Source organism: Saccopteryx bilineata, chromosome 2 (assembly GCF_036850765.1).
Source record: "Saccopteryx bilineata isolate mSacBil1 chromosome 2, mSacBil1_pri_phased_curated, whole genome shotgun sequence".
Taxonomy (NCBI): Eukaryota; Metazoa; Chordata; class Mammalia; order Chiroptera; family Emballonuridae; genus Saccopteryx; species Saccopteryx bilineata.
The window spans coordinates 388,474,869-388,490,485 of record NC_089491.1 but is presented as its reverse complement, the minus strand read 5'-3'; the positions used below and the strand labels follow the sequence as shown (position 1 = coordinate 388,490,485).

General features: G+C 37.2%; 1 protein-coding gene across 1 annotated transcript in view; it reads left to right on the top strand.

Annotated features, from left to right (window-relative positions):
* The first annotated feature begins 9,465 nt into the window (after positions 1-9,465).
* The window catches only part of LOC136327243 (myosin-8), a 34,544-nt gene continuing 28,392 nt past the window's right edge, over positions 9,466-15,617 (top strand). The window contains exons 1-7 of the mRNA XM_066264241.1: positions 9,466-9,487; positions 9,589-9,632; positions 11,084-11,317; positions 11,982-12,125; positions 12,210-12,366; positions 15,295-15,322; positions 15,419-15,533. Of these exons, the coding sequence (XP_066120338.1) occupies positions 11,114-11,317; positions 11,982-12,125; positions 12,210-12,366; positions 15,295-15,322; positions 15,419-15,533 (648 nt within the window). The 5' untranslated portion in view covers positions 9,466-9,487; positions 9,589-9,632; positions 11,084-11,113. The remainder of the gene's footprint in view (positions 9,488-9,588; positions 9,633-11,083; positions 11,318-11,981; positions 12,126-12,209; positions 12,367-15,294; positions 15,323-15,418; positions 15,534-15,617) is intronic.

The following is a 15,617-nucleotide window of genomic DNA, read 5'->3' as shown; positions in this document are numbered from 1 at the left end:
TAACAGAAGAACAAACTGAAACTTACAGATGTTAGGTGACTTGCCTAAAATCATATAATATAACATCTGGCTAGTTACAGTGATATTTAAAACATTGTGCACACCATAAAAAATATGCCAAGCAGTTTTCTGCTTCTAATATTTACCTACTAAAAAATGACCTCATAATAGGTTTTAAAAATACTTACATTTTCAAAGTTTGATGCAAAATAAAATAACTTAAAATGATTGAAAATAAAAGTTTGGAAAAAGATAAATTGCATATATTCTACCAAAAAGTAAAAGCAAATACAGAAAAATATTAGAAATATAATTCAAGGTCAAACAATTCAAAAAGTGGCAGAGACAATTCCTATGCTAATTTCAAAAGATATAATCTATGAGAATGATACAATGATCACAATTTCTATGGAATTCACAAAAATATTTGAATTATGCAAACAAAAATCTGACAAATCTGAAAACCATCACAGTAGAGGATTTTAACTTACAGATATAGAAAAATAACAGATCAAGTAGACAAAATTAAAAGCATCAATAAACAAGTTCAATTGTAAAGATAAATATAAAATTTTATTGTCAACTTTGAGTGACTGCAAATGCTTTTTCAAACATTTAACATATGCTTTTTCAAGGGAGATAATATCACTCTTTTGACAGGTAAAAATTAGGTCTCAGGAGTGCAATAAGAATCCTGAGATAGCCTGACCCGGCAATGGCGCAGTGGATAGAACATCAGACTGGGATGCCGAGGAACCAGGTTCGAGACCACAAGGTAGCCAGCTTGAGCATGGGCTCATCTGGTGTGAGCAAAACTCACCAGCTTGGACCCAAGGTTGCTGGCTCGAGCAAGGGGTTACTCGGTCTGCTGAAGGCCCGTGGTCAAGGCACATGTGAGAAAGCAATCAATGAACAACTAAGGTCTCACAATGAAAAACTGATGATTGATGCTTCTCATCTCTCTCCATTCCTGTCTGTCCCTATCTATCCCTCTTTCTGACTCGCGCTCTGTCTCTGTAGAAAAAAAAAAGAACCCTGAGATATTATAATAGCTTTTGACTCCCTAAGCTCAACTCTACCTTTTAAAAATATCTCATTACTTTTCTTATTAGAGAGAAATTAAATTAAATGAAAATTTATGTAATTAAAATCTTATTGCTTAATATTTCATTTCTTAGAGAGAAATTAAACTTAACTAATAAATTTAAGTATTTTTTTTTTCTCCTCAGAGAGCAGTAATGAAAATACAGTAAGAAAGACAATGATCTAAAGCCTTCATGGCCCTGGCCAGTTGGTCAGTGGTAGAGCGTTGGCCCAGCGTACAGACATCCCAGCTTCACTTCCCAGTCAGGGCACACAAGACAAACAACCATCTGCTTCTCTCCCCCTCCCTCTCTCCCTTCTCTCCTTCTTCCCCACCTGCAGCCAGTGGCTCCAATGCTTCGAGTGTCATCCCTGGGCACTGAGGATAGATTGTTTGGTCTGAGCATCAACCTCAGGTACTGAGGATAGGTTGGTTGATTTGAGCATCAGCCCCAGACTGAGGTTGCTGGGTAGATCCTGGTTGGGTACCATGTGGGAGTCTGTCTCTATCTCCCCTCCTCTCACTTAAAAAATATTAAAACTATAGCAAAAAACTGAGACCAGCAATTTGTCTATAGAGGAATAAAAAGCCATATAACCATATAAGGTAATAACGTACAATAATGAAAATAAATAGTTATACACAACTTCATGGGAAAATCTTATAATAGTAATGCTGGGCAAAAGAGGTGAGATACTGAAAAAAATGAAGTTGTATTTATATGAAGCTCAAAAACAAGCAAAAATAGTATCCATTGTTCATGGATGCAGACATAAATAATAAAACTATAAAGAAAAGCTGAGAAATTATCCTAAGAGTAAAAATCATAGTTACCTTCAAGCAAGTAAACTAAAAGTTATAATGAGGGAGATCATGAGAAATTTATGGGATGCTGATAATATTCATATCTGGATGTTATTAAATTGTTTTAGTACCTACACACTTGCATACATAGACCCATAACTACATCTCCTAATCCCATTGGGACTGCTAGGGAACAAACTGCGTGCGCGCGCGCACACACACACGCACACTAAAAGAAATAACAGCAAAAAGAGAACCCTCTTTTGAAATAGAAATTTTAAAAGAATTATACTTGAAGGACTATCAGAGAATTACATTTTAACCTGTGGGAATCAGCCAAAGTAGTAAATAAAAAAAAAAATTATAACCTTGTGAAACCATAAGAAAGAATGAAAATAATTGAAGATTTCAATTCAAGAAGCTAGACATAGACCAAGGAAATAAACCTAAAGAAATAAAATGAAGAAATCAAAAAGATTAAAAGAAGAATACAATAAAATTAAGTTATATAAAGAATAAAAAGAGAGGATGAGTAAACAAGAGTTTTTCATTGTAAAATTATGCATAAAAATGTCAAAAATTCTAAAATCCTACATGAAACGGGCAATTTTCTAGGAATAGAAATTTTCCAAATGGGCCACAAAAAAGAAAATACAAATAGGAACTCTGAACAGACTAATAGACGGTCATGAAAAGAAGGAGATAATAGTAAAACGTTTATCCTCCAAAGAGGCGAGAGGCCAAAACCGTCCGTGAAGGAACGCTACCACACTGTCATGGAACAGATTATTCACGTCCTAAACACACTGTTGTAGAAAATAGAAACAAATGGGAAGCTACTCATTTTACAAGATTAGCATGATCCTGATATCAAAACCAGAAAAGGATAGCAGAAGAAAACTATGGCCTGGTCACATATGAACTCAGATGCAGAAATTCCACATAAACATGAGTAAACTTAAAGCAGTAGAGAATTAACAATATTACATTAATAGGTTTTATTTCATGAACTCCATAACGGTAAAAGTGAGAAAAACCTATCACAAAATTCACACTAACAAATAAGAGGAGAAAACATAGTAATCTCAATAGAGGCAGTAAACATTGATAAAGTCCAGTGCATTTTTAGATATAATTCATATACCATAAATGTCACCATTTAAATGTACAATCCAGTGGTGATTCACAGAGTTGTGAAAATTAGATTACAAACTAACTCCAAAAGAGTTCATCGCCTCAAAATAAAAACACTCATTAGCATTCACTATCCATTCTCTCCTCGCTCCATCCTCTGACTACTATTAATCTACTCTACGTCTCTATGAGTTTGCCTAGTCTTAACATTTTTTTTTTTTTTGTATTTTTCTGAAGTTGAAACAGGGAGGCAGTCAGACAGACTCCCACATGTGCCGGACTGGGATCCACCCGGCATGCCCACCAGGGGGCGATGCTCTGCCCATCTGGGGCATTGCTCTGTTGCAACCAGAGCCATTCTAGTGCCTGAGGCAGAGGCCACAGAGCCATCCTCAGTGCCCGGGACAAATTTTTGCTCCAATGGAGCCTTGGCTGCGGGAGGGGAAGAGAGAGACAGAGAGGAAGGAGAGGGGGAGGGATGGAGAAGCAGATGGGCACTTCTCCTGTGTGCCCTGGCCGGGAATCGAACCTGGGACTCCTGCACGCCAGGCTGACGCTCTACCACTGAGCCAACCAGCCAGGGCCTTAACATTTTATATAGATGAAATTGTCAACTATGATTACATTATGCCTGTGTTCTTTTACTTAGCACAGTGTTTTAAAGGTTAATTCATGGTGTATCATGTATCAGTACTTCATTCCTTTTTATGGTTGAATAGTTTTTCGTTGCATGAATGTATCACATTTTGTTGATCAATTTGTCAACTGATGGACATTTAGGTTGCTTTCACTTTTGGCTATTATGCATAATACTGCAAAAAATCTGTTTACAAGTTTTTGTGAAAGCATGTATTTTCAATTTTCTTGGGTAATATACTTAGAAATGGAACAGTTTAATTCATTTTTATAATCCAAATTGACAAACTAGATATAAAGTACATAGCAAATATCATACTTGAAAAACCATTAGATGTGCTCCAATTAATGTCAAGAATAAGATAAGGATCTCATATCTTGTATAGCAGGGGTCCCCAAAATGCGGCCCCCTGAGGCCATTTATCTGGCCCCGCCGCACTTCGGAAGGGGCACCTCTTTCATTGGTGGTCAGTGAGAGGAGCACATTGACCATCTCATTAGCCAAAAGCAGGCCCATAGTCCCCATTGAAATACTGGTCAGTTTGTTGATTTAAATTTACTTGTTCTTTACTTTAAATATTGTATTTGTTCCTGTTTTGTTTTTTTACTTTAAAATAAGATATGTGCAATGTGCATAAGGATTTGTTCATAGTTATTTTATAGTCTGACCCTCCAACAGTCTGAGGAACAGTGAACTGGCCCCCTGTGTAAAAAGTTTGGGGACCCCTGTTGTATAGAGTATGTATAGAAGTAGTCTAGTGTCAATAATATACTAATACTATTCAACATTGTCCTAGGTGTCTTAGACAATATATTCACAGAAGGAAAAAGAATGTATAAATTATCCAAAAAAAAAAAAGAAAGAAAATACAGAATTGTTATTATTTGTGCATAATACATCACAGACCCAAGACAATCAAATCAATTATTAGAAGTGATAACAAAGTTCACTGAGGGAGCCAGATAAAAGAGAGTAGAATTGTTACTAACTTTTGGAAAGACCACACATCTGTTAGGAACTATGTTTGTATATAACAGAAAATCTGAGTAAATAGTGCCTTATAAATATTAGTTTTTTGTCTTCACATACAAAATTCAGCTCACAAATATCAAATCTAAGGTCTGAAATTTTCTTGCTCTTTCTTTCAAGGCTATAGCTCTGCCATTAGACCTGTATTCTACACAGAAGAAAAGGATTAGAGAGAAAAGGGAAAGGTAGTACCAGAGTCTGCTCTTTTTTATAAAAGAGCTTCTCTGGAAGCCCACGCCTGCAACTCCTGCTTGCATTTCATTGGGCAAGACAGTGGCACATGATTACTCTATGTAAAGAAACTTGGGGAATAAGGTTTAGTTGGCATATTGTTGCCACAAACAACACTGAGGTTCTGAGGAAATGAACTAATCTGCCGCATGTCAGTAATACCAAGTAGAAAGTATAATAGGAAAAATAATTCTGTTCACCAGAGCAACAAAAACTATAAATTCCTAACAAATAAACCTAATAAAAATATATAAGACCTTCATGAAAAAAACTATGATCTTAACATTATTATGCTAAGTGAAATAAGTCAGACAGAAAAGGAAAAGAGCCCTATAATTTCACTTATATGTGAGCGATAAAACAAAAAGCAGCAAACAAAACACATAAAAAAACAAACTCATAGATGCACACAACAGAATAGTGGTCATCACTAGAGAAGGAAGGTGGGGGGAAGAAAAAGGGGACAAAACTGTGAAATATAAGATGACAAAGAGGGACTTGACTTCAGGTGGTAAACACGCAGTGGAACACACAGAGGTCGTAACAGAAAGTTGTACAACTAAAATTTACACGACATTATTAACCAATGTGACACCAATAAATTTAATAAAATTTAAAAACTAAAATAATGTCTGAAGAATATTTTTTTAAAGACTTGGACTAAAGAGAAAAATATACTTGTGAATTGAAAGACTCACTATTATAAAGGTTATCATCAAATTTATTCAATTTACTCATAGAATCTGATTCTAAACTTCATACAGTAGACTGTAAGAGTTGTCAAGACTACTTTGGAATAATTAGGGAAAATCTGGCCTATCAGATATCAAAACATATGTGCTATTGGTATAAAGATATAGTACAAAATATGGAATCCAGAAACTGATTATATATAGTCTCTCTCTCTCTCTCTCTCTCTCTCTCTCTCTCACACACACACACACACACACACACACACCCCACACAGAGCTAGATTACAAATCTCAATATTTTCTTTAAAAAATTTGCTTGAAACTACACAACATATTTATGACCCTGTTTTAGGGAAGGCCTTCTTTTAAAATACACACTAAAAAAGCAAAAATATAAAGAAAATGTTTTTTATAACTTTAGTAGATAACACCCTATCCTATCTTTGGTGATGGTTAAAGAAACTGATGTACATGTAAAAAACCATAGAACTAGACAACAAAAAAAGTAAATGTTATTTCAAAGTTTAAATTTTCTTTTAAATAGAAGCCAAAAACCCACACACAAATGTCACTTGAAAATGGTGATTTGGCCAGTGTACAAATTATAGCTCAATATGCCTGACCTTAGAAAAAAAGATTTTATAAGGTACCTAGAAATAAATTTAACCAAGAAGGTAAAAGACCTGTACTCCAAAATTATAAAATACTAAAGAAAGAAAAGAGGAAGATAAAATTAATGCAAGTATATACCATGTTCATGGATAAGAATTAACATCAGTGAAATCTCCATACTACCCCAAACAATCAATAGATTCAGCACAATTTCTATCAAGATGTTAATGGCATATTTCACAGAACTAGAATATTCCAAAAAATTGTTTTCATTGTTTAAATTTATTTAAGAGAAACATCAATTTGTTGCTCCACTTGTCTATGCATTCATTGGTCGACTCCTGTATATACACTGGCAGGGGATCAAACTTGCAACCATGGTATATCAGAACAACGCTCTAACCAAATTTATATGGAAGCACAAAGATGGCAAATGGCCCTAGCAACCTTAACAAAAAATATTAATAAAGTTATTGGGTGATGGGAATGCAGCGTAATCAAATGTCAAAATAACCTGGAGATGTTTTCTCTGAACATATGTACCCTGATTTATCAATGTCACCCCATTAAAATTAATTAAAAAAAACAAAGTTAGAAGAATTGTGCCACCTGATATCAAACTATACTACAAGGCCATCGAAATCAAAATCGCATGGAACTGGTATAAAAAAGACATATCAATTGAACAAAATAGCCCAGAAATAAACCCATGCCTTTATGGGAAATCAGTATTTGACAAAGGAGGAGATAACATACAATGGGGTAACGACTGTAGTCTATTCAATACATGCTGTTGAGAAATTCGAATAAATATATGCAAAGAATGAAACTAGATCACTTCTTACATGATACATAAGAATAAACTCAAAATAAGTTAAAGACTTAAATGCAAACCTCAAAACCATAAAAACCCTACAACAAAATATAGGAGAAAAATCTCAAACATTTCTCACGCTAACATTTTTCTGATACATCTCACTGGACCAGGGAAACAAAGAAAAAAATAAACAAATGGGACTACATCAAACTAACAAGTTTTTGCACAGCAAAGGAAACCATCAACAAAGGAAAAGACAACCTATTGAATAGGAGAACATATATGCCAATGATACATCTGATAAGGGGTTAATATCCAAAATTGATAAAGAATTCAAACAACTCAAAAGCAAAAATACAAACTATCCAATTAAAAAACGGGCAAGGGACATGAATAGATACTTCTCCAAAGAGTACATACAGATGGCCAGTAGACATGAAAAGATGCTTAAGGTCACTAATCATAAGAAAAATGCAAATTAAAACCACAAAGAGATATCACCTCACATCTGTCAGAAAGGCTATCATCAATAAATCCACAAATGTCAAGTGTCGGCAGGACTGGAGTAAAGGGAACCCTCGTGCGCTGTTAGTGGGAATGCAGATTGGTGCAGCCTTGTGGAAAACAGTATGGAGTTTCTTCCAAAAATTAGAAAAGGAACTTCCTTATGACCCAGTGATTCTACTTCAGGGAATATATTTGAGGAAATGAGAAACACTGATTTGAAGGAATATATGCACCTCCATATTCACTGCAGCGCTATTTAAAACAGCCAAGATTGGGAAGCAGCCCAAGTGCCCATCAGTAGAGGAGTCAATAAAAAAGTTGTGGTACATTTACACAATAGAATACTATTCAGTCATAAATAAGAAGGAAATCTGACCTTTCATGCAGCATGGATGGATGGATCTAGAAGGTATTATGCTAAGTGAAACAAGCCGGTCAGAGAAAGACAAATACCAAATAATTTCACTGATCTGTGGACTCCAATGAACAAAAGAAACAAAATGGAAACAGACACGTAGATGCAGAGAACAGACTGACAGCTGTCAGAAAGGAGTGGTACTGGAGGGCTGGGTGAAATAGGTTAAGGAAGAAAGCCAAAAACAAAACAAAAACTCACGGACACAAACAACAGTGTGGTAATCACTAGATTGAGGGGAGGTAGGGGCAGGTGGAAGAGGGTAAACAGAATGAACAGTGATTGAGACTAGACTTTGTATGAGGAGCACACAACGCATTGACAATATATCACAGAGTTGTACACTTGAAACATAATTTTACTGACCAATGTAGCCCCAATAAATTCAATAAAAATATTTTTTAATTTAAAAAGAATGATTATGATATGATTTGTTTAAAAAGAAAAGAGGGGTGAGGGAGGGGCATAAAGAGGAACAAATATGGGGTGACGGAGGAAGATCTGACTTTGGGTGATGGGTATACAGCATAATCAGTGTCCAGATGATGTGGAGATGTTTTCTCTAAATCTGTGTACTCTGGTTGACCAATGTCATCTTGTTAAATTTAATTAATTAAATAAAAAAATTAAAGAAGAATAAGGTATAAATTATAATACATTGATAGTATGTTAATTTAAGAAGATTACAAGACATACATATATAATATATATCACATGTGTATACAGTATGACCTTACTTATATGTCTATACATTATTTTATTGCTGCATATTGGGAGTATAGACATTTTCTTTTTGCTTTGCTTTTCTACCATGAATATATATTATTTTCTAATTAAATAATATTTTTTTTCAGTGTTGAGTATGTAGGCACAGGCCCAACGGTGGAGACTCAGTGCAGGATCTCTCCTCACACTGGCCCTGCCGTCCAAGTCCAGACTCCCAGGGTGAGCCTTGGCAGTGAGCCATGAAGATGAGCCGGGGGGCTCCTGTGGTGTCAAATAAGGAAGAGTGGTCAGGGCCCTGACAGTGATGTGTCGCTGAGTATCTGATCACTGAGTTACTGCAGGCATGCGTGAAAGAATTTGCCAAAACGAATATAGCTCTCAGGAACTTTCTTTGAGGCCCCACCAGGCACTGTCAAAGATTACCTTCCCAGCATACTAGAAAGCATTCCCTGCCAGCAGATTGGCTCTTGTCGCATTATTTATAGGAGATTGGTTCACATACCCAAAATGATATGAATACTTCTAATTATATCCAAACATGCCAAATGTCAGTACAAATTATGCGGAGGGTTCAGGCTGCCAAATGTTTTGCCCTAACAAAGAGAAGATAGCTGCAGCATCAGCACGTTTGTTCCTATATAAGCCCAACAGATCCCAACCGCCTTATTGCCAAGAGCCCAGAGGTAAGTGATGGGGACCTTGGGACATGAACGACCCCAGGAGGCAGGAAGACCTAATCCCGTGACTCATCTCTGAGCAGGAGACGGTTCTTCCCACCTTTGACTTTTATTTCCATAGAGTTAAGTTTTGGATCAGGGAAATTTTTAATTCCGTACCTATTTTACTGGAATTTCAAAGCTTAGCTAATTTAAAAAATAAATAAAATTTGTTGTTTTACAGTGTTAGACACTTCTGATCCTGAATTTTCATCTGTACCTCCAGAGGTAAGTTTATTTATGACATAGGGAATGTAGTCTAATGAAGCTGGATACCTCTCTTAATTATACATCATTTCTATGTTTTTGCAACTATGTTAAATGGTGCTTCTGAATGAATGACTGATTATAAATGCTAGCAGGTCATTTGTTCAGAACGTCTTATTCTCAGAGACTACCCTCGTTTGAGTTCCAGGATCTGACCATTTAGGCCAGAATGAATTTTGACAGTGAACTCTCAGCTGCACTTAGACCAGTCCAGGGACAATGGTCCATTCCATGTCAATTTCCCTCCACTGCCAAGTGTTTAACTCTTAAACACTTTACCAAGATATTTTAAACACTTTGGAAAAAATCTTATCAAAAAATTTAACAAATACCTTGTTAAAATCATAATATCTCAGCTACTTTCTAATGATGTACTGTTATTTGTTTTTAGAAAGATTATTGTTCATTAAAAAGTTGCAAGTATTACATCCACAGAGTGCTAAATATAACACCTAAATGGGAAGAGCGCCTGGCCCTTCCAAAGTAATGGATACTTGAAATAAAGGAAAGCCTCAATCGAGCACACCAATGGCGTAGGATCAAAGGGCAACTGCTTGCATGCATGTGATGAACTCTTAAATTTGTCTCTTTTCTTTTTCTTGACAAGAAGAAAAGCAGCTGAGGAATTTATGTGGGAAGAAGGGGACTTATTCATGTTTGAAGCTCTCATTTCTCTGTGGTTGGATCTGTTAACTAACAGTTGAAATATCTCATGCCAAAAAAAAAAAAAAAAGAGTGTCAAAGAGATTTTGGAGTTAAGGCGATGCTAACTCTTTTAGTAACAAACCAAATTACAACAAATCCAGAGTACTGACAATTTATTGTGAGGTCCTTTTAATGACCCACTGAGAGATATAGCACCAAATATTAACACAAAGCAGAAGTCAAAAGTAACTATTTGGCTTATGAGTTTAAAAAGGGCCATCTAAAAAGGCAAGGGTGTTTGGATAGCTTTGAAACCATCAACTTTCAATTGCACAAGACAAACTTTCCTTCCCAACTCTATGATTGACGGAGCGTATGGCAGATGGAAACACTATGCAGGACAAAGGTGGGGATTAAGGTTTAACAGTTGCTACAAAACAATCCACCTACCGTTTTAGCTATGGATACTGTTACAGTTTAGAGATAAAAACATGCAATGATTCCATTATTGTTCAACTGTAAGTACCCTAGCCCTAAGGATCAATATACATACAATCTGGGAAGGGTTTTTCCAAGTCCTAAAACCAAAGACTCAAATGACAATCTCATTCCAAACCTGTCCGGTGTTAGTGTCTCTGTGTTAGAACACTGAGAACAACAGTTTGAGAGAATAGTTACAGTTGAGGCAATAGAGGCTCAACATCTTCTTCATTTCAAATCCTAAGTGACTTGTGTTATTTTGCCTGCTCTCCCATTTCTTCCCCAAGGCTGCATCCCCTGCTAAATAAACTGCAGCCATGAGTTCGGATGCAGAGATGGCTGTTTTTGGGGAAGCTGCTCCCTATCTTCGAAAATCGGAAAAGGAGCGGATTGAGGCCCAGAACAAGCCCTTTGATGCTAAAACGTCAGTCTTCGTCGTGGAGCCCAAGGAGTCCTACGTGAAGAGCATCATACAGAGCAAGGAGGGAGGGAAAATAACTGTAAAGACAGAAAGCGGGGCAGTAAGTACAGACATAGGAGAAAATACTTCCCGTTTCACTTCCCTAGCTCCTCACTTCAAATTGCAGCCTCACTTGCTGGCAATCGCTGAGCCCATTGCCCATGCAAGCCCCCTTCTAGTCCATGCATGAGCACGAGATTTGGAAGGCAAATGAAATGCTCAGCAGCAACCGCACTGTGCCTTCCCAACTCCCACAGGACTCGACTCCCTCAGTATCGGCCTCCACCATTGCCCTTCCATGCCCCAGTTCCCGGTCTAAGTCTCCACACTGGGGGAATAAAACGAACTTCTACTATCAGAAGAAGTATTACTTACTAAGTTAAATGATGTGTGAATATCTCCATTACTTCCTCCTCAAATTGAAGTTTATTGTAATGAATAGAAAGGAAAAATGAGAAAATCAGACAATTAGAAGAGTGAAAGGGATATAACCTGATAAACCTGGGATGGGTAATCTGGGAGGAAAAAACCTTTTTAAAAAGGTAGTGTCCAAGTTCATCAGAAGAAACAGACTTTCTTAGCAGCAACCCCTTAAATAAGTATGCTTTTATGAATTTATTTAAAGGCCAGTGTCTGTAAGCCTAGGTTATAACAAAAACAAACAGATAAACATAAACCCTACCTCCAACTACGAACACAAACGGGTCTCTTACTTTACTCGCCAGACTCTCACTGTCAAGGAAGACCAAGTCTTCCCCATGAACCCTCCGAAGTATGACAAGATCGAGGACATGGCCATGATGACCCACCTGCACGAGCCCGGAGTGCTGTACAACCTCAAAGAGCGTTACGCAGCCTGGATGATCTACGTGAGCACCCCCTTTGACATGTTTATTCCATTTAGTTCTCTGCCTAAAAACCTGACCCACATGTAGCTTTTCTGATTGTCTTAGACCTACTCGGGCCTGTTCTGTGTCACCGTCAACCCCTACAAGTGGCTGCCGGTGTACAACCCCGAGGTGGTGTCCGCCTACCGAGGCAAAAAGCGCCAGGAGGCCCCGCCCCACATCTTCTCCATCTCCGACAACGCCTATCAGTTCATGCTGACCGGTGAGTGAGTGCTTTATCTGTTAACAGAAATGTGGCAATAGGATCCTTAATGAGCAAACAGATTTTGTCTGGGCCTGATTGTGATCACACACTGTAGCCACATGGGGCTTCTCTGCTTTCAAAGAGCGTTCAGGGCAGTAATGTCACACATTCTTCCCAGCAGTCAGCCTCCTCCATTTTCCAGGTGCATAACGTGACACTCGTGGGCTGCACGGACCTTCCGAGGCTAACCCAGACAGTAACTGGAAGCCTCGTTGAAACCATTAACAAAACTCTGCAAACATATCTGTTGCTTTCCATATTTTTTTGTTTTCTGATTTCAATAGAAAAGTGTTCAAATAATTTTCTAAAATATTCACATCCACAGCAATCAGGGACATTAGTTACAATCTGGAAAGCTTTCTGAATTCTCATCTTTACATTTAAATGACACAGCTAATACTGCTAGACTTTGGGGTAGAACAAGAATAAATAAAATAAAAACAAACAAACAGAGCTATGACTTTCTTCCTAAAGATTTTGAGTTTTCTGTTAAAATGGAAAAATGAAAATCTTTCTTTGAAAATATTTTTTAAAAACTATTTCAAAGTCTGTTATTCCTGCCTTATTAAAATATAAACAAGAAGCTTAGATAAGTATAGGCCCGAATTCAGTGTTAAGAACTTATATCCTCACACAGCAAATTTTTTGCCTTTGGAAATAATGTAAATGCCTGCGTTTCCTGTTGGCCCATGGCGCTTTGGAAACTGAGAGGGTTTTGCTATTTTCCCTGTTTTGTGTTTGCTTTGTTGCACTCGTTTTTACATTGTCCTTTAAAGGAGAAGAGAAAGAAATTAAATAGGAGATCTTCTATTACAAACTGGCCAGCAGTTCCGTAACGATTTCATCCCAGCAAACCGTTCTTTGGTTGTCAACAGACACAAACTACCCTTCAGAAATTACCCAAATGCTGGCTCACTCCAGAGGATTTAATACTCAGCAGCTGCACTGACATGGCCACCACCCCTACCAGGGTTCCCCCCCCCCTGCTTTGGAAATACTCCACATTCATAATTATTTGTGGATTCCAAACATGATTTCCATGTAAAACCATGTAAAACGGTGGCGTTGGACCTCACTGATGTTATTTTAGCATTTCGGAAAGAGCCTGTGAAGTTCTTTCCTCATCTGTGCTCCTAATTGATGTGATAATGATCTTTCAGGATTTTTCTTCTACTGGAAAAAGAAATCAGTCTGAGTATGTTCCAAAATCTGCATATACGTCCCTAAATATTATAGGACTCTAAAACCTGTACCCACATCTCAAAATATCCAGCTTTATATCTATTCCTCTGAAAGGATTTTTAGATTTGAGAATTCCCTAAAATCCATAATCAGTACAGAATTAGAAATTTAACAAATCAGAAGATTGGAACAGGTTAACATATCCATCATATAACTAGTGACAATTTTTGTTTTTATTATTTAAAAATGTATATGAGAGCCTGACCAGGCAGTGGTGCAGTGGATAGAGCGTCGGACTGGGATGCTGAGACCCAGGTTTGAGACCCCAAGGTCGCCAGCTTGAGCGTGGGCTCACCTGGTTTGAGTAAAAAGCTCACCAGCTTTGACCCAAGGTCACTGACTTGAGCAAAGGGTTACTCGGTCTGCTGTAGCCCCATGGTCAAGGCACATATGAGAAAGCAATCAATGAACAACTAAAGTGCCACAACAAAAAACTGATGATTGATGTTTCTCATCTCTCTCCATTCCTGTCTGTCTGTCCCTATCTATCCCTCTCTCTGACTTTCTCTCTCTGTCTCTGTAAAAGAAAAAAAATAAAAATGTATATGAGATAAAAAGGGAAATAAAAATAAATGATAAGGCTTTGTATGAAGCATTTTTAGGATCCTTCAGTAGAGGAACAATTCTGAGCATTTTTATAGTAGCTTTATCAACCACAAATATGATATGCCCACATGTCCCTCTTACTCTCATTAGTCTATATGGTTCTCTCCAAGAGACCGAATGAATCCATTAGGCAAGTGGTGGATAACTAGCCACCACTTGAGAACAAAACTTGAGAATGCAGAAACTCATTGCCATAGAAACATACATAGGATATCTTTCCCGGATTGGGTGGAATTTTTCCCTTTTTATGTGGGATACTAGTTATTTGTAACCTAAGAAAAATTTCTGAATAATTCTACTAATATCAGCTCTGAAGCTAGTTGTACTGATTTGAGGTTGTGTTTATTCATAATAAAAGTGAAGTGAATCTCTAAAACAGGCCTTCAAAAAAAAAAGTAAATAAACACAAATATTTACAATTCTGGAACCCTTCATTATTTAATATTAACAAGCAGTCAAATTAATGATATCAAGAACTGGGAAGGGCCAGGTAGCAGAAAAATATATAAATTGAAAGTCAAAAGGCCTGAATATCTTAGACCTTAACAAGTTAGGTAATTATTAGAAATGTCATTTAATCTGCTCTGGGTCTCGTCTTCTTTATCTATTAGAACTTCAAAATTCTGATTCTTACTGAAGTACTTCCATACGAAATTACACGATGCCTGAGATTTTCTCTAAAATAACTGAGTGAGATTTGGGATGGCGGTACAGATTACATAAAACTGACCAAACGATACCTGTTGAAGCTGTACAATGGCAATATGTGGGTTCTTTATCGCCTCTACCTTCTATATGTTTGAAATTCCCAAAACAAAAGTTATAAAAATTAATAACATACAAAAAAATAGTTCTTTGTCTCTTATTTTTACAAACTTTACTCCAAGAGGCAAGTGCTATTTTGGAGGCTAAATACATCCTAAAGACAGGCAACTCTTCAAAATGTTAAAAAGGACAAGCTGTGTTTGATCTGACCTGATTCATAACCTTCATATTGACATTTATTTTTAACTGATGCTCTTGATTTTTCTTTCACAGATCGTGAGAACCAGTCCATCCTGATCACGTATGTGATATTTTTCTTCTCTGGTTTATGGTGATTGCTTAGATGTTGACCATGTGAGCTGTAATTCTGACCTCTTTTCTGGTTTCTGTTTGACAGCGGAGAATCCGGTGCCGGGAAGACTGTGAACACCAAGCGTGTCATCCAGTACTTTGCAACAATTGCAGTTACTGGAGACAAGAAGAAGGAGGAAGCTACTTCAGGCAAAATGAAGGTGAGTCTGAGGCCCAGCGTCAGAATCCAGACTGTCCGGGCTCTCAGGAAGCCTGGGCCCCGGATGAGCACTGCTCCTGTTTGT